Genomic DNA, 27,497 nt, shown 5'->3' with positions numbered 1-27,497 from the left:
GGAATGGCTCTCCTGCATCCCTGGCCCAGCTTTGCTGCCCATCTGGCATTTTAATGGCCTCCTCCACAGTTTCCAGTGTTGATGCAGATTTTTCTCTATTTTTGTATTTCCTCGTTTGTTTGTTTTTCAGAAGGGAATCAAACATGTGCCATCTTCTAACAAAAGCTCTAAGGGGCATTTTAATGTGGCATTAATATCCTACAAATTTCTTTTTAAAGTAGGAATTCTGAATACTGCCTGCTATTTCCTTCAATGCAGTTTTCATACCAAGAACAGATAAAATTGGACTTTTAGATAATAGCCTCTCTATACTTTAAAATTTCTGCCTTTGATAATAAATTACTAGCTAATTCCACTTGTTCTGATAATTCTTTTTATCTCAAACTCATTTACTTTCCTACATCAAAATTCAGCTATAATACCCAAAGTTTGCATATATCCGTTACTGCTGACATATGTTAAAGAGAGAAGGTTGACCAGGTTTTCCTACTGTCTTATCTTGGAAGAAGAGCTGAAGCCTTCACTGGAGTTCTTAAATTCCTTGCCTCTTTGTAAGACTTGGAGGATCCAGAAAAACCCTATTCTGAGTTCTACTGCTTCTACTCCTTCCAACCTCTCCCAGCCCAAATTTGTGTGGAAGCACCTTTTCATCTGGTCACTTCCCAGGAGAACTGTGCTCCTTGAAGAACTCTCAAGTATTTGTTGAACTGCATGGTTTTCGTTGTGTGTATTTTTTTTTAATTTAGGTATAACTGACATATAATATTATTTTAGTTTCAAGTGTAAAACATAATGATTTGATATTTGTATGCATTGAGAAATGATCATCGCAATGAGTCTAGTTATCATCTGGCACCATACACAGTTACGAAATTTTTTTTTCTTATGATAAGGACTTTTAAGATCTTTTTCTCTTTGGAACTTTCAAGTATGCAATACAGTGTTATTAACTGCAGTCGCTGTGGTGTACATTATATCCTTATGACTTACTTATTTTATAACCAAGTCTGTACCTTTTGACCCCCCTTCACCCATTTTGCCCACCTCCACCCCTGCCTCTGGCAACCACCAATCTGTTCTCTGTATCTATGAGGTTGGTTTTTTTGGTTGTTGTTTGTCTGTTTAGATTCCACATATAGGTGAGATCATACAGTATTTGTCTTTCTCTTTCTGACTTATTTCACTTAGCATAATGCCCTCCATTCACATTGTTGCAAATAGTAAGATTTCATCCTTTTTTTATGGCTGACTAGCATTATTCCATTGTACATATACACCACAATTGCTTTATCCATTCATCTATTGATGGGCACTTGGGTTGCTTCCATATCTTGGCTATTGTAAATAATACTGCAATGAACAAGGGAGTGCGTATATCTTTTTGAGTGTTTTCATTTTTGAGGGGTAATACCAGAAGTGAAATTGCTGGATCACGAGGTAGTTCTATTTTTATATTTTTTTTGAGGAAGCTCCATACTGTTTTTCATAGTGGCTGCAACAATTTACATTCCCACCAACAGCGCATGAGGGTTCCCTTTTCTTCACATCTTCGCCAACACTCATTACATGTTGTCTTTTTGATGACAACCATTCTGACAGGAGTGAGGTGATATCTCACTGTGGTTTTGATTTGCATTTCCCTGATGTCTAGTGATGTTGAGCATCTTTTCATGTGTCTGTTGGCCATCTGTGTGTCTTTGGAAAAATGTCTATTCAGATCTTCTGCCCATTTTAAAATTGCATTGTTTGGGTTTTTCCTATTGAGTTGTACGAATTCTTTACGTATTTTAGATATTAACCCTTTATTAGATATATGATTTGCAAGTATTTTCTCTCATTTAGTATGTTGCTTTTTCATTTTGTTGATGGTTTCTTTTGCTGTGCAGAAGCTTTTAAGTTTGATGTAGTCCTACTTGTTTATTTTTGCTTCTGTTGCTTTTGCTTTGGTGTCAGATTAAAATAATTATTGCTAAGACCCATATCAAGTAGCTTATCACCTATGTTTTCTTCTAGAAGCTTTATGGTTTCAGGTCTTACTTCCAAGTCTTTAATTCATTTTGAGCGAATTTTTGTGTATGGTGTAAGGTAGTGGTCCAGTTTCATTCTTTTGTTTATGGTTGTTCAGTTTTCCCAACAAAATTTATCGAAGAGACTATCTTTTGCCCATTGTATATTCTTGGTTCCTTTGTCATAAATTAGTGCATGGGTTTATTTCTCAGCTTTGTATTCTGTTCCATTGATCTATATGTCTGTTTTAATGCCAATACCGTACTGCTTTGATTACTATAGCTTTATAATATGAATTGCATGGTTTTAAAAAAATCAAACAGACCTGGATTCAAAGAGCACAATTCCACCAGCTATGTGATGTTATACAAGTTACTTAAATCTGTGCATCTGTCTCCTAATCTATAAAACAGAAGTAATAACATCTACTTCACAGATTTGTTGTAAGGAAGAAATGTAAAGTAGTTAACACAATGCCTAGCACCTAGTAAACCCACAAAAAGGTGAGAGTGGGTATATATATATATGTGTGTGTGTGTGTGTGTGTCCACCAACTAGGACACAACTAGTGTCCACCAACTAGGGTCTGTCTTATTGGCAAAAGAAAGAAGCTGCAGTTCTACTGACCTGGGCATCCTGTCTCACGAGAGCATCATCCAGATAATTTCCTTCATCCCTGCCACCCTGAGGATGAGAAAAACAAACCCTGAGCATGAGAAAAACAAACCAAAGAGACTGAGAGAGGATCCATGAAGATTTGGGAGGTCTGATAAGACAGAATGTGTGGGAACCCAAGGACATGGTAATTAGACAGAAGGGGTCCTGAGTCCAGCTTAGGGAGAGAGGACAGATGTCTTTGAACGTGCTTGCGATATTCCCACAGTTCTGAGCTGACCAATCAGAAGGCAAGCTCGGTGTGGCTCCCTGATGTTGTGTGGGCGTCTCTGCCAGCTGAAGGGGCAGGAGGACACATATGGCCTGGTGACTGCTCCCTCTGGGACAGTCCTCTCCTCCTTCCTCCCCTCCCCCCACTCCTGTGTCTTCCCTGCTGACTTATGCCTTCCTAACTTGCAAATGTACACTGATCAATTCTGCCAAACAGGAGCTGGAAAGACAGGAGAATCAAGAGACTCTGGGGCCAACGGTGGGGGCTTGAGGATCACATGAAAGTGCCCCATCCCTCACCAACACCAGCTCACCAGGAAGGCCTTGCAAATCCATCTCTCCTTTCTGGCACCCCTGCTCCCACACTAGCCCAGACCTGCTTTTTTCATGGTATCTGGAATACTGAGGTAACCTTCCTGCCTGGGCTCCCCGCCTCTGGTTCAATTCGTCTAACATATCCCTATAACATTACTCTTCCTGGGACTTCCGGGGCAGTCCAGTGCTTAAGACTTCGCCTTCCAATGCAGGTGCGATTCCTGGTCGGAGCTAAGATCCCACACGCGCAAAAAAAAAAAAACCGAAACATAAAACAGAAGCAATATTGTAACAAATTCAATAAAGACTTTAAAAATGGTCCACATCAAAAAACAAAAAACAACTTTAAAACAAACAAAAAAAGAGCACCTGGCATGTATCCGGTGCTTGTATGTATAAATGAGAACAAATGGGCCTACATGATTAGCCAGAGTCTTTAAAGGAGAGAGGATAAAATAACAGAGACCCAAGAAAAACACAGGGGAATATGCCCATTTGGGAGGGTGAAAAGATGAGAAAGGCTGGAAAAGTGGGTAGAGAGTAAGTGTCTCAATAACACCCAACCCTCCCCCGCAAAAGGAGGGAGCGACTCACAGCGGACAGAGACACCAGCACACGCTGGAACATAAGCGATGTGTCAGAGCGAATGTCATCTTCAAGGCTCCTCCCATATTCTAGCAAGAGAGTAAAATCAGCGACATCAGAGTAAAGAACCCTGCCCGGCACCGCGTCACACCCCAGAGCCTTCCACCCTCTTCAGGACCTGTCTACTGAAGCAGCTCCTCGTGAGGTTTTTCAGCCCACACACAGTTTTCCAAACACTAAACTCTGGTAAAATGGTCAAGATAAGTTTAGCTTGTCATTAGAGGGGAAATGAGATGGTCTTTTTTCTTGAATTGGGCAGTTGAGAAGGCCGGGCTGTGATCCCCACTCTGTGGTCCCTACCGTCCAGGGGTTTGTCCCGAACATGGTTTGCAGTGACGCAGAGAACCAGCTAAGCGGCCCGTGGAAAGGCAAACAGAGTGGGGTTTCTGAACCTGTGTTTGGGGACAAGCAGGGGACTGTCCATAGGGAGAAGTCCTGTATTCGGCAGACGTGGGGAGCCAGCGCTAGAACCAGACTCCCGAGGTTTAGAATCTCCAGATCTGAACACTTACCAAAAAACTCTTATTGTTTTGTTTTCTTTCTACCAAAGTGTACGTGTTTATTACAGAAAACTTAGGAAAAAACAACTAAGTAAAATGAAGGGAGGAAAAGAAAACCTCATCATGAATCTAATCACCCAGAAATAATAATCATTGATAACATTTTGGTGAATATCCTTCCTCATTTCCCCCCATATACACATATTCTTTTTCTTTCTTTGAAAAACGGGATCATAGCATCCCATTTTATGATTTGTCTTTTTCACTTATCCATACACCATACCACTTATTGTAATTTAATAATATCCTTCAATAAGCGTTTTGATGACTACATTGTGTGTGTGTACCATATTTTGTTTAGCCAACCTGTTGGAAGTTTTAAGCTAATATAAGCAATACTGTGTGATATAAACCTTTGTGCATTTTTATTATATTCTTAGGGTAAAAAGGTAGGCATCTTTTAAAGGCATGTATTGATGTATTGTTCTCTGGAGATTTTTTTTTTTTTTTTTTTTTTTTTTTTTGGTACGGGGGCCTCTCACTGCTGTGGCCTCTCCCGTTGTGGAGCACAGGCTCCGGACGCACAGGCTCAGCGGCCATGGCTCATGGGCCTAGCCGCTCTGCGGCATGTGGGATCTTCCCGGACCGGGGCACAAACCCGTGTCCCCTGCATCGGCAGGCGGACTCTCAACCACTGCGCCACCAGGGAAGCCCCCTGGAGATTTTTAAGAGGGGAGTAAGTGGCTATCCCTCTGAGGTGGCTGCAGGACCTATAGTCCAGTCTGAAGGTAAGAAGTTGGGCAAGACTGCTCCTCCAGGCCATTCCCTGGAATGCTAAGATTCAATGGCACCACCACTTTTGAATAAGCACCTTTGATTCTCTGCTTGATAATAAGGAACCCCTTTCCAGCTTTCAGGGTAATAAAACCCTGGGTAGCCTAAGTAGAGTGGCAGGTGCACCTGAGAAGTCTTGAAAAGCCAACAGTCATTTGTGTAGACAGGGATCTGCCTGAAGGCAGAGCTTGGAACTGAGGATCCCTCATGGTCAGTGTTTCAGTGGGTAACCACCTGCTGTTACTCTAGGTCTCAGAGAACAGGGCCTCAGCCAGGGCCACTGAGGATGCTACATACGCAGCTGGTAGGTCTGGTTTATGCGCCGGATCTCCTCGGGCATCCGGGAGGCCAGGATCTCAATCAGGCAGCCCTCATCCGTGCCTGCGCCCTAAATGCAAAACCCAGAGGAGAGGGCTATGAGTCAGTTTACCAAGTTGAGTCCCAGACACAGGAGGAATACAACCAGGAATCTGCAGAGAATAAAAACAACTCACCAAGTTCTAGCAACAGGATTTGCTCCTTCTTCACTGGCCAACCAAAATTCCAACATGTTTACCATAATCATTATTAATCATAACATACATTTATAGGCTGTTTCTATGCGTTAGGGACAGTTTCTGCCCTCTGGGGGCTGTCTTTCCTTGCCCTCCCCTGTACTTTTCCCTTGCAGGGCAGAATCTTCTGGCAAAGGCTGTTATCTCTTTGTTTTTCCAGAGTCTAGCCCAGAACCTTCCACGAGGCTGAGTATTTATTGACATGGTGGAGGAGGGTAGTTGTATTTGAATTTCATACTTGGTCATTAACAATCGGCAGACCCTGGGGTAGGGCACAGTGGATCCAGCATCCAGCTGAGAACACTTTACCAGTTCTGAGCAGACCGAGAGGCCCCCAAGATGTCAGTCAGAAGTTTCATATCTCAAAAGTAGCTAATACAGCAAGAAAGCTTCTGGAGCTGCACCAAAAGCACAAGTTTAATCAGTCCCCAGTGAGCCACAGGAAAGAACAAATGATTCCTTAACTTCTGGAGAGACAACTTTTAAATTACAGTGGCTAGAATGCAATTCATGTTTTCAAGTTGTCGTAAATGCAGGAAAATCTTTCTCCTATATCTCCTCCTCCCCACTCTCAGGAGGCCTCTATCACTGTTTCTTGAGAAAGCCCGCCAGCAGCCAGCATCTACACAAACAGCACCGAGAGCAGTAGGGGAGGACCACGAACCTTCAAGGCCTTTCGCAGCTCCTGCACGTCATACAGCACCGTGGGCGTCATCATCCCCAAGATCACCTGCTCGAAGTTGCCACTCAGTTCTGACTTCAAGTCGTCCATCAGGTCCTGGGACACAAGAAAGCACGCTGCTTAACTGCTACAGTAACAGAAACCAGCCACCCTCAGTGGGGTCCAGGGACGGCTGGGGGCTCCAAGACCCTTTCAGGGGCTGGTGTGCACAAAACCATCTTCGTAATAACACTGAGACGCTGGGATCTGACTTTACACTCTCATCCTCCCACAGTTGTCCAGGGAAGCTTTCCAAAGGCTACTCGGTACATCTACAGACCTACAGTTATGCGAAAAGGCTATTAAAATACTCCTCCCGGGCTTCCCTAGTGGCGCAGTGGTTGAGAGTCCGCCTGCCGATGCAGGGGATACGGGTTCGTGCCCCGGTCCGGGAGGATCCCACATGCCGTGGAGCAGCTGGGCCCGTGAGCCATGGCCGCTGGGCCTGTGTGTCCGGAGCCTGTGCTCCGCGACGGGAGAGGCCACAACAGTGAGAGGCCCGCGTACTGCTAAAAAAAAAAATAATAATAATAAAATAAAATATTCCTCCCTTTCCCAACTACCTATCTGTACAAGACCAGATTTCCTTCCTACTTCAAACAAAACCACATATCGCAACACGTTGAAAGCAGAAGCAGATATGAGAATCCAGGGTATTCCATTAAGCAGACATTAAAGAGATTTGCAAAATATTAAAAGAATGCCAATCTTCTCACTAATTTTTTCTCTTTTGGAATATAAAGCTATTTTTTCCTAAAATCGTTATTTATGTTAACATGTAATATGTTTTTATAGTTTTTTAAATAAGTTAACAAATACCTATTTTTAAATGTCCTTAATTTAAATTAACTTTTAATTTTTAAAATGGTTAACATCAATAGATGTAACCCACAAAAACAGAAAGGTCCTCAATAATTTAAGAGTGTAAAGGGGTTCCAACATCAGTGTTTTCACTCACTTAACAATATAACCTGAATGTATTTCCAAGTCAATATTTACCTACAACATTTTTAACAGCTGCAGAAATTTCCATATGTAGAGGCAATATAATTTCTTTAATAAGACCCCCGTTCTATTTTTCTACTATTCTTCTAAACAGGCATTTAGCTGCATCCTTGTGATCATTCATGATTATTTCTTAACGCTCAATGATTAGAAAGAAATGCAATTATTTGGACAAAGGACCAATTCCTTTTTTTTGTGTGTGTGTAAACAGCTCCATGAGTTTTTACTAGACATTTCTTTAACCCACAAAAATGGAATTATATCAACCACATTTTTCTTTTTTTATACAGCAGGTTATTAGTCATCAATTTTATACACATCAGTGTATACATGTCAATCCCAATCGCCCAATTCAGCACACCACCATCCCCAACCCCCCACGGTTTTCCCCCATTGGTGTCCATACGTTTCTTCTCTACATCTGTGTCTCAAATTCTACTCTGCAAACCGGTTCATCTGTACCATTTTTCTAGGTTCCACATACATGCATTAATATACGATATTTGTTTTTTCTTTCTGACTTACTTCACTCTGTACGACAGTCTCTAGATCCATCCACGTCTCTACAAATGACCCAGTTTCGTTCCTTTTAATGGCTGATTAACATTCCATTGGATATATGTACCACATCTTCTTTAACCATTCATCTGTCGATAGGCATTTAGGTTGCTTCCATGACCTGGCTATTGTAAATAGTGCTGCGATGAACATTGGGGTGCATGTGTCTTTCTGAATCATGGTTTTCTCTGGGTATATGCCCAGTAGTGGGATTGCTGGGTCATATGGTAATTCTATTTTTAGTCTTTTAAGGAACCTCCATACTGTTCTCCATAGTGGCTATATCAATTTACATTCCAACCAACAGTGCAAGAGGGTTCCCTTTTCTCCACACCCTCTCCAGCATTTCTTGTTTGTAGATTTTCTGATGATGCCCATTCTAACTGGTGTCAGGTGATACCTCATTGTAGTTTTGATTTGCATTTCTCTAATAATTAGTGATGTTGAACAGCTTTTCATGTGATTCTTAGCCATCTGTATGTCTTCTTTGGAGAAATGTCTATTTAGATCTACTGCCCATTTTTGGATTGGGTTGTTTGTTTCTTTAATATTGAGCTGCATGAGCTGTTTGTATCTTTTGGAGATTAATCCTTTGTCTGTTGATTCGTTTGCACATATTTTCTCCCATTCTGAGGGTTGTCTTTCGGTCTTGTTTATGGTTTCTTTTGCTGTGCAAAAGCTTTGACGTTTCATTTGGTCCCATTTGTTTATTTTTGTTTTTATTTCCATTTCTCTAGGAGGTGGATGAAAAAAGATCTTGCTGTGATTTATGTCAGAGTGTTCTTCCTATGTTTTCCTCTAAGAGTTTTAAAGTGTCCGGTCTTACATTTAGGTCTGTAATCCATTTTGAGTTTATTTTTGTGTATGGTGAGAGGGAGTGTTCTAATTTCATTCTTTTACATGTAGCTGTCCAGTTTTCCCAGCACCACTTATTGAAGAGACTATCTTTTCTCCATTGTATATCTTTGCCTCCTTTGTTATAGATTAGTTGACCATAGGTGTCTGGGTTTATCTCTGGGCATTCTATCTTGTTCCATTGATCTGTGTATCTGTTTTTGTGCCAGTACCGTATTGTCTTGATTACTGTAGCTTTGTACTATAGTCTGAGGTCAGGGAGTCTGATTCCTCCAGTTTCGTTTTTTTCCCTCAAGACTGCTTTGGCTATTTGGGGTCTTTTGTGTCTACAAACAAATTTTAAGATTATTTGTTCTAGTTCTGTAAAAAATCCCATTGGTAATTTGATAGGGATTGCACTGAATCTGTAGATTGCTTTGGGTAGTATAGTCATTTTAACAACATGGTTTCTTCCAATCCAAGAACATGGTATATCTCTCTATCTGTTGGTATCATCTTTAATTTCTTTCATCAGCATCTTATAGTTTTCTGCATACAGGTCTTTGGTCTCTCTAGGTAGGTTTATTCCTAGGTATTTTATTCTTTTTGTTGCAATGGTAAATGGGAGTGTTTCCTTAATTTCCCTTTCAGATTTTTCACCATTAGTGTATAGGAATGCAAGAGATTTCTGTGCATTAATATTGTATCCTGCAACTTTACCAAATCATTGATTAGCTCTAGTAGCTTTCTGGTGGCATTTTTAGGATTCCCTATGTACAGTATGCTGTCATCTGCAAACAGTGACTTTTTTACTTCTTCTTTTCCAATTGGTATTCCTTTTATTTCTTTTTCTTCTCTGATTGCCGTGGCTAGGACTTCCAAAACTATGTTGAATAATAGTGGGGAGAGTGGACATCCTTGTCTCATTCCTGATCTTAGTGGAAATGCTTTCAGTTTTTCACCATTGAGAATGATGTTTGTTGTGGGTTTGTCATATATGGCCTTTATTATGTTGAGGTAGGTTCCCTCTATGCCCACTTTCTGGAGAGTTTTTATCAGAAATGGGTGTTGAATTTTGTCAAAAGCTTTTTCTGCATCTACTGAGATGATCATATGGTTTTTATTCTTCAATTTGTTAATATGGTGTATCACATTGATTGATCTGCATATATTGAAGAATCCTTGCATCCCTGGGATAAATCTCACTTGATCATGGTGTATGACCCTTTTTTTTTTTTTTTTTTTGTGGTACGTGGGCCTTTCACTGTTGTGGCCTCTCCCGTTGCGGAGCACAGGCTCCGGACGCGCAGGCTCAGCAGCCACGGCTCACGGGCCTAGCAGCTCCACGGCATGTGGGATCTTCCCGGACCGGGGCATGACCCCATGTCCCCTGCATTGGCAAGCGGACTCTCACCAACTGCGCCACCAGGGAAGCCCGTATGACCCTTTTAATGTGTTGTTGGATCCTGTTTGCTAGTATTTTGTTGAGGTTTTTGCATCTATGTTCATCAGTGATGTTGGCCTGTAGTTTTCTTTTTTTGTAGTATCTTTGTCTGGTTTTGGTATCAGGGAGATGGTGGCCTCATAGAATGAGTTTGGGAGTGTTCCTTCCTCTGCAACTTTTTGGAAGAGTTTGAGAAGGATGGGTGTTAGCTCTTCTCTAAACGTTTGATAGAATTCACCTGTGAAGCCATCGGGTCCTGGACTTTGGTTTGTTGGAAGATTTTTAATCACAGTTTCAGTTTCAGTGTTTGTGATTGGTCTGTTCATATTTTCTATTTCTTCCTGGTTCAGTCTTGGAAGGTTATACCTTTCTAAGAATTTGTCCATTTCTTCCAGGTTGTCCATTTTATTGGCATAGAATTACTTGCAGTAGTCTCTTAGGATGCGTTGTATTTCTGCGGTGTTTGCTGTAACTTCTCCTTTTTAATTTCTAATTTAATTGATTTGAGTCTTCTCCCTTTCTCTCTTGATGAGTCTGGCTAATGGTTTATCAGTTTTGTTTATCTTCTCAAAGAACCAGCGTTTACTTTTATTGATCTTTGCTATTGTTTTCTTTGTTTCTGTATCATCTTTTTCTGCTTTGATCTTTATGACTTCTTTCCTTCTGCTAACTTTGGGTTTTGTTTGTTCTTCTTTCTCTAGTTCCCTTAGGTGGAAGGTTAGATTGTTTATTTGAGATTCTTCTTGTTTCTTGAGGTAAGATTGTATTGCTATAAACTTCCCTCTTAGAACTGCTTTTGCTGCATCCCATAGGTTTTGGATCATGGTCATTTGTCTCTAGGTGTTTTTTTTTTTTAAAGAACTGATGTTTGAGTGTTGATGTTGCACTCTGAAAATCTGCCAAATTTCTTTATTAGTGTAATACTTGTGTGTGGTGTGCATTCTTTAAGGTTTCTTTTTTTTGTTTTGTTTTGTGGTACATGGGCCTCTCACTGTTGCGGCCTCTCCCGTTGAGGAACACAGGCTCCAGACGCGCAGGCTCAGTGGCTGTGGCTCACGGGCCCAGCCGCTCCGTGTTATGTGGGATCCTCCCAGACCGGGGCACGAACCCGTGTCCCCTGCACCAGCAGGCGGACTCTCAACCACTGCGCCACCAGGGAAGCCCTGTCTCTAGGTATTTTTTGATTGCCTCTTTGATTTCTTCAGTGATTTCTTGGTTATTTAGTATTGTATTGTTCAGCCTCCATGTGTTTGTGTTTTTTACGTTTTTTTCCATGTAATTCATTTCTATTCTCATAGCATTGTGGTCAGAAAAGATGCTTGATATGATTTCAATTTTCTTAAATTTACTGAGGCTTGATTTGTGACCCAAGATGTGATCTATTCTGGAGAATGTTCCATGCGCACTTGAGAAGAAAGTGTAATCTGCTGTTTTGGGATGGAATGTCCTATAAATATCAATTAAATCTATCTGATCTATTGTGTAATTTAAAGCTTCTGTTTCCTTATTTATTTTCATTTTGGATGATCTGTCCATTGGTGTAAGTGAGGTGTTAAAGTCCCCCACTATTATTGTGTTACTGTCGATTTCCTCTTTTATAGCTGTTAACAGTTGCCTTATGTATTGATGCGCTCCTATGTTGGGTGCATATGTATTTATAATTGTTATATCTTCTTCTTGGATTGATCCCTTGATCATTATGTAGTGTCCTTCCTTGTCTCTTGTAACATTCTTTATTTTAAAGTCTATTTTATCTGATATGAGTATAGCTCCTCCAGCTTTCTTTGATTTCCATTTGCATGGAATATCTTTTCCCATCCCCTCACTTTCAGTCTGTATGTGTCCCTAGGTCTGAAGTGGGTCTCTTGTAGACAGCATATAGATGGGTCTTGTTTTTGTATCCATTCAGCAAGCCTGTGTCTTTTGGTTGGAGCATTGAATCCATTCACGTTTAAGGTAGTTATCGACATGTATGTTCCTATGACCATTTTCTTAATTGTTTTGGGTTTGGTTTTGTAGGTCCTTTTCTTCTCTTGTGTTTCCCACTTAGAGAATTTCCTTTAGCATTTATTGTAGGGCTGGTTTGGTGGTGCTGAATTCTCTTAGCTTTTGCTTGTCTTTAAAGCTTTTGATTTCTCCATCAAATCTGAATGAGATCTTTGCTGGGTAGAGTGATTTTGGTTGTAGGTTCTTCCCTTTCATCACTTTAAGTATATCATGCCACTCCCTTCTGGCTTGTAGGGTTTTTGCTGAGAAATCAGCTGTTAATCTTATGGGAGTTCCCTTGTACGTTATTTGTCATTTTTCCCTTGCTGCTTTCAATAATTTTTCTTTGTCTTTAATTTTTGCAAGTTGATTACTATGTGTCTCGGCGTGTTTCTCCTTAGGTTTATCCTGTATGGGACTTGCTGCGCTTCCTGGACTTGGGTGGCTATTTCCTTTCCCATGTTAGGGAAGTTTTCGACTATAATCTCTTCAAATATTTTCTCTGGTCCTTTCTCTCTCTCTTCTCCTTCTGGGACCCCTATAATGCGAATGTTGTTACATTTAATGTCCCAGAGGTCTCTTAGGCTGTCTTCATTTCTTTTCATTCTTTTTTCTTTATTCTGTTCCACGGCAGTGAATTCCACCATTCTGTCTTCCAGGTCACTTATCCATTCTTCTGCTTCAGTTATTGTGCTATTGATTCCTTCTAGTGTATTTTTCATTTCAGCTATTGTATTGTTCATCTCTGTTTGTTTGTTCTTTAATTCTTCTAGATCTCTGTTAAACATTTCTCGCATCTTCTTGATCTTTGCCTCCATTCTTTTTCCGAGGTCCTGGGATCATCTTCACTATCATTATTCTGAATTCTTTTTCTGGAAGGTTGCCTATCTCCACTTCATTTAGCTGTTTTTCTGGGGTTTTATCTTGTTCCTTCATCTGGTACATAGCCCTCTGCCTTTTCATCTTGTCTATCTTTCTGTGAATGTGGTTTTTATTCCACAGGCTGCAGGATTGTATTTCTTCTTGCTTCTGCTGTCTGCCCTCTGGTGGATGAGGCTATCGAAGAGGCTTGTTCAAGTTTCCTGATGGGAGGGACTGATGGTGGGTAGAGCTGGGTGTTGCTCTGGTGGGCAGAGCTCAGTAAAACTTTAATCTGCTTGACTGCTGATGTGTGGGGCTGGGTTCCCTCCCTGTTGGTTGTTTGGCCTGAGGCAACCCAATACTGGAGCCTACCTGGGCTCTTTGGGGGTACTGGCGGACCCTGGGAGGGCTCCTGCCAGGGAATACTTCCAAGAACTTCTGCTGCCAGTGTCCTTGTCCGCACGGTGAGCCACAGCCACCCCCGGCCTCTGCAGGAGACCCTCCAACACTAGCAGGTAGGTCTGGTCCAGTCTCCCCTGGGGTCACTGCTCCTTCCCCTGGGTCCCAGTGCACACACTACTCTGTGTGTGCCCTCCAAGAGTTGAGACTCTGTTTCCCCCAGTCCTGCTGAAGTCCTGCAATCAATTCCCACTAGGCTTCAAAGTCTGATTCTCTAGGAATTCCTCCTCCCGTTGCCGGACCCCCAGGTTGGGAAGCGTGACGTAGGGCTCAGAACCTTCACTCCAGTGGGTGGACTTCTGTGGTATAAGTGTTCTCCAGTCAGTGAGTCACCCCCAGCAGTTATGGGCTTTGATTTTACTGTGATTGCGCCCCTCCTACCGTTTCATTGTGACTTCTCCTTTGTCTTTGGATGTGGGGTATTTCTTTTGGTGAGTTCCAGTGTCTTCCTGTCGATGACTGTCCAGCAGCTAATTGTGATTCTGGTGTTCTCACAAGAGGGAGTCCAAAGGACTAATTCCTAAAGACAGTTAGTCACATTTCCTCTTAGAACAGGTCAGAGAATTTAAGAACCTGCTTAAGATCAACCGATAGGGAGTTGATTTGGTTTCAAGTTCCAATCTCAGATTCTCACAAACCTGAGTCTGCAACACTATATTTCAATCTATTGTGCATATTTTTATGTTACATCCACATGTATCAAATAGATGAATGAACAAATAAGTTAGCGTTCAGTCACTCCATTAAGGTTGGTCATCTAAACAAACTGCTGTCAGATCAGCTTAGTTCTAAAGCTGAATAATCAACCCCAAATGTGTGGCAACACTTTGTCTCTAGCTCACACATCTCATGCATGTTCATTAAATTTCTTTGGGGATGGAGAAGAGCTTAAAATGCCCAGAAGGTACTCTGAGCAATCTGAGGGAGGAATCCCATTGGTGCCCAGCCAAGGTTTGCATGTAGATGGTCCCGGGAAGAGCTGAGCCAGCCGTGCCCCACCCAGCAGCTTAATGCCTGCCTTTGAGAGGCAGCCCGTCTGACTAGCTTTTATAAAAATATCCAAGAATAGAAATACTTATCATGGAGTTAACAGCACTCTGAGACCTGGAAACACTCATTGATAACATTACCTCAATAAAAAGATTCTCTAATCACACAGATGGGCTTCCAGTGATGTGGAAAGATTGGGTGAATGACCCTGGTAAGTGAGCTGTTGAAAACGAGACTGATACAGGGCTGCTCAGGGGTGTAGAATTCAAAGAGGAAGGGGAAAACATGGTGAGTGAACCGCCTTTGAATGCATAAGCCACTAAAATACACACACACACACACACACACACACACACACACACACAGAGCCCCATTCTAGAACTGGAGGGGGTGGCTCTCAATTAAGGATCATTCAAAGGAATGAATATATACAACAAATGGGTTTATGTAGAAGAGTTGGATAGACCCTAAATCCTCGGAGAGCCTATTTAGAACAAACTGGATTCAAACATTTTAGTCAGTTTGGAGGATCTTCATTCGCAAGTGGCCTAAAGGAAAGGCCAAGGGAAGCAACACTGAAATCTGTGCCCTGCCCAGTGCTCCAAAGGGTAGGGGGCTGAGTCCATTCCGCAACCAAGTCCCTGAAAGGACTTGTGGGGGAAGAGACTAAACTTAGCCTTGAATTTTGTGAATCAAGAGCTCCCTGAAGGGGCTTCCCTGGTGGCACAGTGGTTGAGAGTCCGCCTGCTGATGCAGGGGACACAGGTTCGTGCCCCGGTCCGGGAAGATCCCACATGCCGCGGAGCGGCTGGGCCCGTGAGCCATGGCCACTGAGCCTGCGCATCTGGAGCCTGTGCTCCGCAACGGGAGAGGCCACAACAGTGAGAGGCCCGCGTACCGCAAAAAAAAAAAAAAGAGCTCCCTGAAATCACTTCTGGCTATGGACAGTGGAGGAACTCTTGAACGTGTTGAAAGTGTTTTTTGTTTGTTTTTTTGTTTTTCCCAAGAACATCTTTACACAAGGCAAAGGATCCATCTTTTAAAAACCAAGGGCCACTACTTCAGGATTCAAGAAGGAAGGGGCCCCTGCTCCCTTACTGCTGACAGATCCCTTGTCAAGCCAGAGAGCTGCCACCTACCCTGCCGATGGTGGTCTTGTAGGCCGTCCTGATTTCCTGGCGCTGGGCTGTGTTGCGATAGGCCAGGACGTTGATGATGGCGTCTTCATCCGTGCCTGGTGAGGAGCGGAGACAGGGAGTGAGTGTGATTTGAGAGAGGAATGAGACAATGGATTCCTCTGCGAACACTGGTGTAACCCAAACACACGCAGAGAGCTTTCTAACAAAAGAAGTTCTTGTTCAGAGGGTTTGTCAATTTTGGTGGGAAAACAGACACTAGATTAGAGTCTCGGTCTCTCCTTTCATTAGCTATTTTTTTTTTTTAACATCTTTATTGGAGTACAGTTGCTTTACAATGGTGTGTTAGTTTCTGGGGTATAACAAAGTGAATCAGCTATACATATACATACATCCCCATATCCCCTCCCTCTTGAGCCTCCCTCCCACCCTCCCTATCCCACCCCTCTAGGTGGTCACAAAGCACCGAGCTGATCTCCCTGTGCTATGCAGCTGCTTCCCGCTAGCTATCTATTTTACGTTTGGTAGGGTATATGTGTCCATGCCACTCTCTCACTTCATCCCAGCTTACCCTTCCACCTCCCCATGTCCTCAAGTCTGTTCTCTATATCTGCGTCTTCATTTCTGTCCTGCCCCTAGGTTCTTCAGAACCATTTTTTTTTTAAGATTCCATATATATGTGTTAGCATACGGTATTTGTTTTTCTCTTTCTGACTTACTTCACTCTGTATGACAGACTCTAGGTCCATCCACCTCACTACAAATAACCCAATTTTGTTTCTTTTTATGGGTGAGTAATATTCCATTGTATATATGTGCCACTAAACGAAAGATTTAACTTCTCTGAGCATTAGTTTCCTTATCTATGAATGTGAGTGATCACAGTACTTTCCCTCTTTGGATCGCCCATATTTATCTTCCATGTTCTTGCCTTTCTCTCCTCACTTTTATCTCTTTATCGTCTCCTCTGAGTTTCAAAACAGTTCAAACCTGTCTTTTAATTCATGATTTGGCACTTCACAGGGTTTAAATTGGCTGCTCATTGTATCCACTGCGTTTTAAGATCTGTATTTGTGTTTTTCTTTTCTAAGCTCTCTTTCCTGATCTCTGATCAGGAAACTTTTTATAACTGCCCATGAATTCCCATGATGCAATATCCTACCAAAACTTTTCACTATGAATTACAGTTTTTAAAAAAATATTTTTAAAAGATTTATCTTTGCTCTTTTTAAAAAATTTATTTGGCTGTGTCGGGTCTTAGCTGTGGCATGCAGGATCTTTGTTGAGGCATGTGGGATCTACTGTTGTGGTGCGAGGGCTCTTCATTGTGGTGCACGGGCTTCTCTCTAGTTGTGGTGTGTGGGCTCTAGAGCACATGGGCTCAGTAGTTGCAGCACGTGGGCTAATTTGTCCAGCAGCATGTGGGATCTTAGTTCCCCGACCAGGGATCGAACCCGCATCCCCTGAATTGGAAGGCAGATTCTTAACCACTGGACCATGAGGGAAGTCCCTGAATTACAAATTTAAAATGTCTTAAATTTTGTTTGCCTGTTTCTTGCAGCAGCTTTTACAGGAGACTTTCACAGCTGGATGTTCATGTATGCTGGGTGAGTTTTCCATCTTCCCATATACTGTATGGGAAGATGTGATGAGTTACAGGAGAGTCTATTGAAATATTTCAGGAAGAAATCAAAAAATGTATAGATTTACGAGTTATTCTTTGCAAAATTAGAGATCTAGAAAAATGTGAGGTGTACGGAGGAAGCTATATAGGTTTTTTGGGGTATTTTTATTTATGGCTGCATTGGGTCTTTGTTGCTGTGTACGGGCTTTCTCTAGTTGTGGCAAGCAGGGGCTACTCTTTGTTGCGGTGCACGGGCTTCTCACTGCAGTGGCTTCTCTTGTTACGGAGCATGGGCTCTAGGTGCACGGGCTTCACCAGTTATGGCAAGTGGGCTCGGTAGTTGTGGCTCGCCGGCTTAGTTGCTCTGCGGCATGTGGGATCTTCCCAGACCAGGGTTCAAACCCGTGTCCCCCACATTGGCAGGCGGACTCCCAGCCGCTGCGCCATCAGGGAAGCCCACTATAAAGTTTTAAGTTTACATAACTTAGTGACCTACTCTGTTCTCTCGGGGGAAAAAAAAAAAAGAAAGAGGGTAATAGATACAACCATCCTTTTTCCAGGAGAACTCTCAGCTGGTGGGAGAAGGTTCATTGCCTTTTGCTTTTTTAACCAGTTTCTGTGAAAGGCACCGCCACTCTTCTGGTCTGTCAGGCTTGAACCCTCAGAACAGCTTTGATTATTTTACCAGCTCTCTTCCTTCACATTCAGATTTCCTGTCAAGTCATGCAAAATCTAGCTCTAAAACCCTTTTTGTATCTGTCCCCTCTTTTTAATTCCTATGACAACCACTCCAGTTCAGGGTTTCTTCTTAGACAACTTAAAGTCTGCTAAGTAGTAGCCTCACTTCCTAATTGGTCTTTCCAACGTCTTGCTAGATTCATTTTCCTAAAACGACAAACTCTCACAGTGTCCCTCCCCTGCTCAGGATACACATTGGCTCCCCACCATTTGCTGGATTTACTATCTGCACTGCTGTCTGGCATTTGGGACTCTCCACCATACCCCATTCACTATTGTAAATATCCACATAAAAAGTTACAGGCAGCCAAATCCAGAGACTTAGCTCCTGAATTCCTGTACTTGACCCAACTACACTGCACTCCTTTCTCCTGACCTCCTTCATTACCAGTCTATGGGCTTATGTCTCCCTAACCCCCTCCATCTAGCATCCTGATTCTGGCATTTGCTGTTTCCTGGACAATGCCTCTGGGTCATCCTCCCATGTCAGTAGCATCCTCAGGACCCACCCCATGGTACCTGCCTTCCCAGAAGTCACCTAAAAAGTCAACTCCTGCTTTGTAAGTACATCCTGCTGCAAGCCATGTATTTCCATGGCCTGCAGCTAAGTGCCTCCGCTAAAATGCAAAACAGGGCAATGCTCACACTCATCCCATGCCTTTGCTCACGCTGTTCCGTTCACCTGAAACCCATTCTCTCTTATCTATTTATTTACTAACTGAATAAATTTAACTCATCTCCCAAGGCCCATCTCAATTTCTACGTCCTCCAAGAAGTTTTGCCTGATGCTCTCAAATGACATGTGACCTCTCTGACTCCTAATGGGATCTTACTTGTGCCCCTCCCGTCGCTATCATATTATGAACCGATCATGTTTCTGCACATGCCTTGGCTGCCTAGCATCCATGGACGATTGAACCACAGGACTAGGTTTATAGTCCTTGTCTCCTCTAACCTTCACTGGCCCACACAGCGAGCACCGAAAATGGTTTGTTGTATCCAATGCCTCCCGACTCTGAGAATTCCGAATGCCATGTGGTCTACATTCTGAATTATGGTGTTCTTGCTAGCCACCAAAGAATTAGGATACACCTGAAAAGAAGGGTGGGCCGAGTCCCTTTTCCATTTTATTTATAAAAAGGGAAAATGATAGATTCAGGGTAATGTCCTGTTCAGAGGTGGGCAGCAGCACAGCACAGTGGCTTAAGCTCCGGCTCTGGAGTCGGACTGCCTGGAATTGCCTAGAATCCTGACACGTACAACCCCAGACACCTCGGGCAAGTTAGCTCATCTCCCTAAACCTCAACTTTCTCATGAGTTAAACAAGTTGCTGTCAGAATTAAAACATAATCTATGTAACACATTGTGCCTGACACACAGTAGAGCTTAATAAATGCTCACTAATATTGTTATTGTTCCTGTTAGTAGCACTGGGGCTAAGATGAATTCTTCTTGGATAGAAAACCTGGGAAATAACGCCTTATGGTCAAACGTTTTTATCCAAATCTTGAGGAGATTCTAAATAGCAGCTATGAAACAGAGAGCACTTCTCTGGCCAAATGTCCACTCAGGCAAGTTTGGAGGCAGGGTCTAGGTCAGCATAGCCTGCAGTGCCCGGGCATGGCTGTGCCCACCCAGTGGGAGGCCTTTGCCCACGGGAGCTACCAGAGGGTGGTGCACTGGAAGACAAGCCCTTCTGGTCACGCACGCACAGCCTTCTCACCTAAAATCCCACATGCTACACGGGGGTACTGGCCTAGCTGTGCGTATTACAGCAGCAACAGGCAGGGGGCTGACTCAAGGGAAAGAACATGGACTTAGAGCTGGCAGGCTCTGCTGAGTGTGACTCATGACTCAGTTCCACTTACTCTGTGCCCTCCTATGTTACTTCTCTGAGTCTCAGTTTCACATCTGTAAAATGGGGCGAAAATAGGACCAGCTGCTTTCACTACATCACAGGATTATCGCACGTATTCGTTCCGATAATGTTTGTCAAAGTGCTTTGTAAACCTTCTGGCATGACATGCATACATGGGTTAACTGGAAAACAAATACATTTCTCAAATTTGATATATAGATTCATAATACCGGAATGTAAAACAGATTTAAATTATCAGGGAAGTCCAGAATGAGTTCATAACATTTAAAACTCTTAGTAAAAAACCCTCCCGTCTAGTTTGCCTTGAAAAGTCAACTTGTTCCCATTGTGTTTTCTTAGCCTGAGACGTACTCACAGTTGCCTGTGGACACAACACCCTCTGGGTGACTCTGTCATGCACAGCACATGAGGGGTGTTTACCTCCAGCGGGACACTTACCGAGACCTTTCATGGCCTTCCTCAGGGTCTGGGCATCTTCAGTGGCACTGAAGCCTGAAGCAGCTTTGACGGTGCCTCCCTTGGCTGCCTGAGTGCACAGAGAAAGATGGTGACTGAGAGGCACTTCTCACCAGCATGGCGCCATCTCACACAGCAAGTTTGCTGAGCACCCAGCATGGGCCAGACACTCTTCCAGGTGTTGGGACACGGCAGTGACTGTGGGAGATGAGGCTCTTGCTCCCCTGGAGCTGATGTTCAAGTTCAGCAGGAAGCAGACAGTAAACGAGCCAACAAACAAATATTCCACCAGGCGGCCGGGGGTGAGAAGGGCTACAGGGCAGACAGAGAGGTCCTGGAGGGGCTGCTCTGAGGAGTGACATTCAGGCTGAGGTCTGAGTGACAGGAAACAGCTGACTGTGCGAAGATCAGGGGAAAGTGTTATAGGTAGAGGAAACAGCTGAGACAAAGGCACTGAGGCTGGAGCTGACTTCTGGGGGAGGAGTGGGACAGAGGCCAGTGTGGCTTGAGTTGGTGGGCAAGCTGGGGAGTGGTAAGATAAGTTACACCGTTACCTACAAAGTAATCTTGTCTCCCCTGAAAGGGGAAAATCAAACCTGAATTCAATCAAGCCTCTAAGGCCAAATACCAATTTATGGTAAATAGGAGAAAGAGGAAAGAGGAAAATGTTAACCCACCCCACAGGGCTGTAATCAGCACAATCCAGACTGTGAGAAACACTACTTGATGAACGATCTAGTTTCTTCAACAAATAAACTGCAAGGAGAGTTAGAAAAGAGAGAGATGGAGGGAATTCCCTGGTGGCGCAGTGGTTAAGAATCCGCCTGCCAGTGCAGGGGACACGGGTTCGAGTCCTGGTCCGGGAAGATCCTACATGCCGCGGAGCAACTAAGCCCGTGCGCCACAACTACTGAGCCTGTGCTCTGGAGCCCACGAGCCACAACTACTGAGCGCACGTGCCACAACTACTGAAGCCCACGCACCTAGAGCCCGTGCTCTGCAACAAGAGAAGCCACTGCAATAAGAAGCCCGCGCACCGCAACGAAGAGTAGCCCCCGCTCGCCGCAACTAGAGAAAGCCCGCGCGCAGCAATGAAGACCCAACGCAGCCAAAAATAAATTAATTAAATTAAATAATTTCTTTTAAAAAAGAGAGAGAGAGAGAGAGATGGAGGGGAAATATAGCTTAAAAGAGATTAAAAATGCACATCAATAATCATAATGGACGAACTTATTGGGATCCTGAATCAAACACTAAAAAAAAATGACATTTATGAGACAGTTGGACATTGAACACTGACTTGATATTTGATGCCATTAAGCAACTAGTGTTAACGGTTTTAGGTATGATAATGGTATTGTGGTTATATTTTACTTTTTTAAGAGTTTGAATCTTATACACACTGAAAGAGTTTATAGATGAGAGGATAAGATGTCTAGAATTTGCTTCAAAATAACCGGTTGGGGGAAGTAAGTGGAGGTAAAGAAGAAACAAGGCTGACCATGAGTTAATAATTACTGAGTTATTATTATGTAATATAATAGTTACTGACCATGAGTTAATAATAAGTACAAAGGGGTTCTTTTTAATATTTGGTCTACTTTTGTATGTGTTTACCTTTTTCCATAATAAAAACTTTAAAAACGAAAAAGAAAGAAAATCAGAGAGGTTTCAAGGGCAGAACAAGAACCCTCACAAGCCAGTGAGGAGTTTCTGTTTTATTCTAAACGCAGTAGGAGGCACTGGCAGGTTTTCAGCAAAGGGATGGACGAGATGATCTGATTTACACGTTAAAAAGATCACTTGGGCTGCTGTAGGGAGATACAGAGACCAGTTGAGAATCTGGGCCATGATCCAGGGATATGATGGTAGACGAGGGTGAAACAGTAAAAATGGAAAGAGACAGACAGACTCAGCACATGTTTTGGAGCAAAGGCGGCAGAACTTGCCAATGGACTGACGTGGGAGGTGAGGAAAGAAAAGAAGCAAGTGTAACTCTAAATCTTTTTCCCTGAGCAGCCAAGCAGAGAGTGGCATCCTCTACCCAGATGGGGAATGCTGGAGGACTACCAGATTTGGGATGGCAGTGGGGAGTGGGATTTAGAAGTTCTATTTTCAAAATGTTAAGTTTGGGATGTCCATTAAACATCCAAGTGGAGTTGTCAAAAGGATGGTTGGTTATACAACGTAAATCTAGAGGGCGAGTCTAGAGTAATAAATTCAGGACACATCAGCGTTTGGATGGTATTGGACGAAATGACCTAGGGAGAAAGTGAAGAACAGGGGTCCTAGGACAAGCCTGGGCCTCTCCAGCAGAGAAGGACTGGAATGGATAACCAAGAAGGACTGGTCCTTGATGTATAAAGAAAACCAGGACTGTGTGTTGTCCAGAGGCTGAGGAAGGAGGAAGATGTCAGTGCCTGCTAAGGTAGGTGTGAGTAGAGGACACAGAAGGGATGGTCAGATTGGGCAACACGGAAGGTCCTGGTGATCCTGACAAAGGCTTCTGCAGTGGAATGGAGGGGAGAGAAGCCTGACCAAGTGGCAGAGGGAAGGATGGGAAGTCACGAGGAGGAGACAGCAGTCTAGACAATGGAGATGAGGATTAGCATCACCGGAAACGACCAGCATGCCTTAAAGTGAGAAATACTCTGATGCATACAAGGGACAAAAAGTTAGTGAATCTGGGCTTCCCTGGTGGCGCAGTGGTTGAGAGTCCACCTGCCAATGCAGGGGACACGGGTTCGTGCCCCGGTGCGGGAAGATCCCACATGCCACGGAGCGGCTGGGCCCGTGAGCCGTGGCCACTGAGCCTGCGCGTCTGGAGCCTGTGCCCTGCAGCGGGAGAGGCCACAACAGCGAGAGGCCTGCGTAACGCAAAAAAACAAAAAACCAAACCAAACAAACAAAAAAAAAGTTAGTGAATCAGACCCTCTGCATATACAGACTACAAATTAAAAACATCAACAGGGCTTCCCTGGTGGCGCAGTGGTTGAGAGTTCGCCTGCTTATGCAGGGGACACGGGTTCGTGCCCCAGTCCGGGAAGATCCCACATGCCGCGGAGCGGCTGGGCCCGTGAGCCATGGCCGCTGGGCCTGCGTGTCCGGAGCCTGTGCTCCGCAACGGGAGAGGCCACAGCAGTGAGAGGCCCGCGTACCGCAAAAAAAAAAAAAAAAAACATCAACAAGCAAAACATGGGTTAGTAACCAGTAGGTACCATTCAGTTGACTTATGACTTAGAGATAATGTACTGATTAAGATCGAGTTGCCCTGAGTATTTCTAATCTATTTACTAATTTATTAATGTTATTTATGTACGTGAGGCAGCAAAGAGAAACATAATTCAATACGAAAGATAAATAAATAGATGAAGAAGTTCAGTGACAGGACACAAAGCATAGAAAATTACAGTAAAGAAGGGGGTAGAAAGGAAACGGAAACGGAGACCTTAAGGGCCTGTGTAATTATTTGACATGAGCCACAGATTTCTCTGTCTAGAAGCCAAACAAGAGGAAACTGTAATCAATAATGAGATTCACAGTGTGCATAAAAGGCAAAGAGATCAATTGCACCAAATTGCATCCCCAAAGAAAGATATGTTGAAGTCCTAACCCCCAGTACCTCAGAATGTGCCCTTGTTTGGAAATACTGTCATTACAATGAATTAATTAATTGTAATTAATTAAAGCAAGATGAGGAAGCCGCTAATTCAACATGACTGGTGTCCTTCTTAGAAAACAGCACGTGAAGACAAAGACACTCAGGGAGAACACCACATGATAATGTGTTGTTGACTCCAATGTCTGCCAAAAAACGCCTAAGATGGCTAGCAAACCACCAGAAGCTAGAAAGAGACAAGGAAGAATTCCCCTACGGATTTCAGAGGGACCATGGCCCTGCCAACATCTCGATTTTGGATTTCTAGCCTCCAGAAATACAAGACAACATATTTCTGTTATTCTAAACCACCCAGTTTGCGGTGCTTTGTTAAGGCAGCCTCAGGAAATTCATGCAGGCATTCTAGTTGTTTTCTTCTACTGTATATCTGTAGTAATAAGCAAGCTGTGATTTGCTGTCAGAATTTCAAATGGCCTAGCTCAGCTCTTGACCCCACCAAGACAGCTTTCTGAGTCAAATGTCTCCCAATGTTCTTCTGGAACTCCAGTGTTGAAAAAATTTTGGATGGTACTTAAACACTGCATTTGACTTTTAAAGCAAATTGCATTGCTGAGGGACACTCGTATGGGATTAAAATTAATATCTAACAAGATGAATCGATAGAGAAATGTGCAAAGATAATACAGCTTATCTATCAGCATCTTTTTTCCAGAACAAGATAAGCCCGGAAAGTTGGTTCCTGTTAGCTCTAAAGTATCCATATCGACTAAATTCCAGGGAATAATGTATCATTATCTGTTCCAGGAAGGCAGGGGATTCCACCCCAGGAAGGCTTCTTGTGGCAGCAGGCAGAGGAAACAGGCAGAGAGTGTAGGGAAGAATGATGAAAACAAATAGCTAGAAATCAGTGATACATCACAATCAATGAAATGTCATTCAGTTATTAAAATAATAAATAATGATGAAGATAAATGTCAAAAGATGGGAATACGATACGATGAAATATTTAGCAATAAAAAGGAACAGAGGAACAAACTGCTGATACAGCATCAGGGATGGATTGCAGAAAATATAATACTGACAATAAAAGAGCACACGCTCTATGATTCCATGTATAGGATGTTCTCGAACAGGCAAAACTAATCTATGGTGAAAACAATCAGAACAATGGTTCCATTTCTGGAGTGGAGTGGAGAGCAGGGTGGGGACTCATCTGGAAGGGGCATAGAGGAACTTCCTGGAGCGATGAAATGTTCTATCTTGATAAGAGGGGTAGGTCACACGATACATACCTTTGTCAAAACTCATCTACCAGTAACCTTAAGAGCTGTGCATTTCATTGTATGTAAATTATACCTCTAAAATTTTTTGGTAAATATTTGAATACAATGGCTTTTAAAACATATTTTCCTTTTAGAAACGTGTCATATGGTCATTGTAGAGATTTGGAAAAAAAATTTTTTTAAGAATTAAGAAGAAAATCTCGGGGGTAGGGGGAGGGATAAATTAGGAGGCTGGGCTTAACATATACAAACTACTATGTATAAAATGGATAACCAACAAGGACCTAATGTATAGCACAGGGAACTATACTCAATATTATGTAATAACCTATACGGGAAAAGAACCTGAAAAAGAATATATACATAATATATATATAACTGAATTGCTATGCTGTACACCTGAAATTTACATATGGTAAATCAGCTATACTTCAATAAAAAAATTTTAAATAATTAAGAAGAAAAATACAACACCCATAACTCCACCATCGAGAGTAAATAATTTTAATATGCTATAAGATGTAAAATAAACGTGTTAGCATAGCAAAGACTAGAGTGAATACATTAACTGTTCTTTACGTTCTTATTACTACTATTTCAAAACCACTGTCATACAAGTAGGGTCTAAAATAAAGTGATGGAAGATAATTGGGAATTACAATATTGTGATTATACTGTATGGTTTTCCTTTCCTTCAAAGAAGCCCTTTATCTGTCCAATAAATAACAGTCATAAAGGAAAAACAGGTTCTAGGAGGAAAGATGAGAGCAACTGAGGTAATTTTCCTCAGTGGAAAGCTCACTAAAGGGTCACTTGGTTACCGTCTTCACATGTAGAAAGGCTGCGAGCTTGTTCAGAACAGGAAGAGTGTCCCATTAATTATGGGTCCCCAGAGCCAAAAACCATGCACAAAGTAGGGGCACTGTAAACGTCTCTGAATAAATGTTGTACACGTCCAGGGAGAATCCATCAAGAACAAATGGATTTTAAAGGACAGCATAAGAGATTTGGTGCAGACACGAGTAAGCCCTTGACTGTCAGAGATGATGAAGAAAATTCTAGATTGTCTAATGTTAAAAAAAGATGTTAAGAGTATAATACTCTTTGTTCAGGATAGTTTACACATCCATCTTCCTAAAGGGAAGTGTGTAGAGTTGGCGGAATGTCTAGTTCCTCTCCAAGTATGAGATTCTACTTCTATTATTTCTTCCTAGAAGACCAGGGATCAAGCATCACCTGCCTATTGAGAAACTTTATTTGGGCAGGAGAAGGAGAGCAGGTGGCCAGCCTCAGGTACAGCCATGTTTGTAGCTGAAAGGCTCAGCTTCCACAGCAGCAGTGAGCTTTATGGAACTCTCAAAGGGATCCAATTCCCTGCCTGTCCCTGAGATCAGGTAACCAAGCTCTGAGGAGTCCAGTCACAGCCAACAGCGGGAGGCAGATGACAAGTGTTTCTTAGCTGATGAGCCTGAAATGATGGGGCTACACAAAGTGTGGACAGCGGTCATCTCCTAGTGGAGGAGGCTGCGGGATTTTGAGTTTTTCCTTTTTATTTGCCTACAATTTCTCAAATGAACATGTAGTGTTTCTGCAGAGAGAAAACTATAACTTGTTTCTGTATCTCAGGATGTTAGAAGGATTCAAAGGAGTCCCTCTTTGAATTAATTTTCAGGGTCAGGTTACTCACCACCCCTGAAAGAAGTTAAAATGGTGTTTTCGAAAAAAGAAACTGCCTTTCCATTTCCTCGTCCCTCTCCTCTGATGAGCAAACAACCCTTTGTATAAGGCAACAGTCCCTAAGTACACATCCTGTACCTGTCTGCGGCTGGCACCAGGGAGGGTGAGGCACGTCTCCAACTTACCATGACTTTTACTATGTCAGGATCAGAGTTCAGTCAGCCAAGCAGAAGTTTCTCTGTGATAAAAGCAGAAGGGACATTACTGTGATAAGAGAAGTGTCATTAAAATCATTAATCAGGATAACATACAATTTGCACAAAGTTAAGGCACAGGGAAATAACACCCAATTTCATCAAAAGGCCAGCTATTGATTAGCCAAAGAGACAAGGGCCAAGCTAATCATTAGAGAGAAACTGTTCTAAGGGGCGAGTTAATTACGCCAACAAAATACTGTCCTACCTGCTCTTCTGTTTGGAGATAACAC

At 42.8% G+C, this 27,497-nt stretch overlaps 1 protein-coding gene across 4 annotated transcripts in view; it reads right to left on the bottom strand.

The window, feature by feature from the left end:
* Window positions 1–27,497, bottom strand: part of ANXA4 (annexin A4) — a 73,689-nt gene that overhangs the window by 19,570 nt on the left and 26,622 nt on the right. For all 4 annotated transcript variants that reach the window (XM_032652911.1, XM_032652912.1, XM_032652915.1 and 1 more), the window contains 7 exons: window positions 27,196–27,248; window positions 20,414–20,501; window positions 15,738–15,832; window positions 6,405–6,518; window positions 5,484–5,574; window positions 3,802–3,881; window positions 2,635–2,691 (listed from right to left, as the gene is read on the bottom strand). In XM_032652911.1, the coding sequence (XP_032508802.1) occupies window positions 2,635–2,691; window positions 3,802–3,881; window positions 5,484–5,574; window positions 6,405–6,518; window positions 15,738–15,832; window positions 20,414–20,501; window positions 27,196–27,198 (528 nt within the window). In that variant the 5' untranslated portion in view covers window positions 27,199–27,248. The remainder of the gene's footprint in view (window positions 1–2,634; window positions 2,692–3,801; window positions 3,882–5,483; window positions 5,575–6,404; window positions 6,519–15,737; window positions 15,833–20,413; window positions 20,502–27,195; window positions 27,249–27,497) is intronic.

The sequence above is a fragment of the Phocoena sinus genome, chromosome 13 (genome assembly GCF_008692025.1).
Source record: "Phocoena sinus isolate mPhoSin1 chromosome 13, mPhoSin1.pri, whole genome shotgun sequence".
In the NCBI taxonomy this organism is placed as follows: domain Eukaryota; kingdom Metazoa; phylum Chordata; class Mammalia; order Artiodactyla; family Phocoenidae; genus Phocoena; species Phocoena sinus.
The sequence above is the reverse complement of the archived record's forward strand: the minus strand, read 5'-3'. Positions and strand labels throughout refer to the sequence as shown.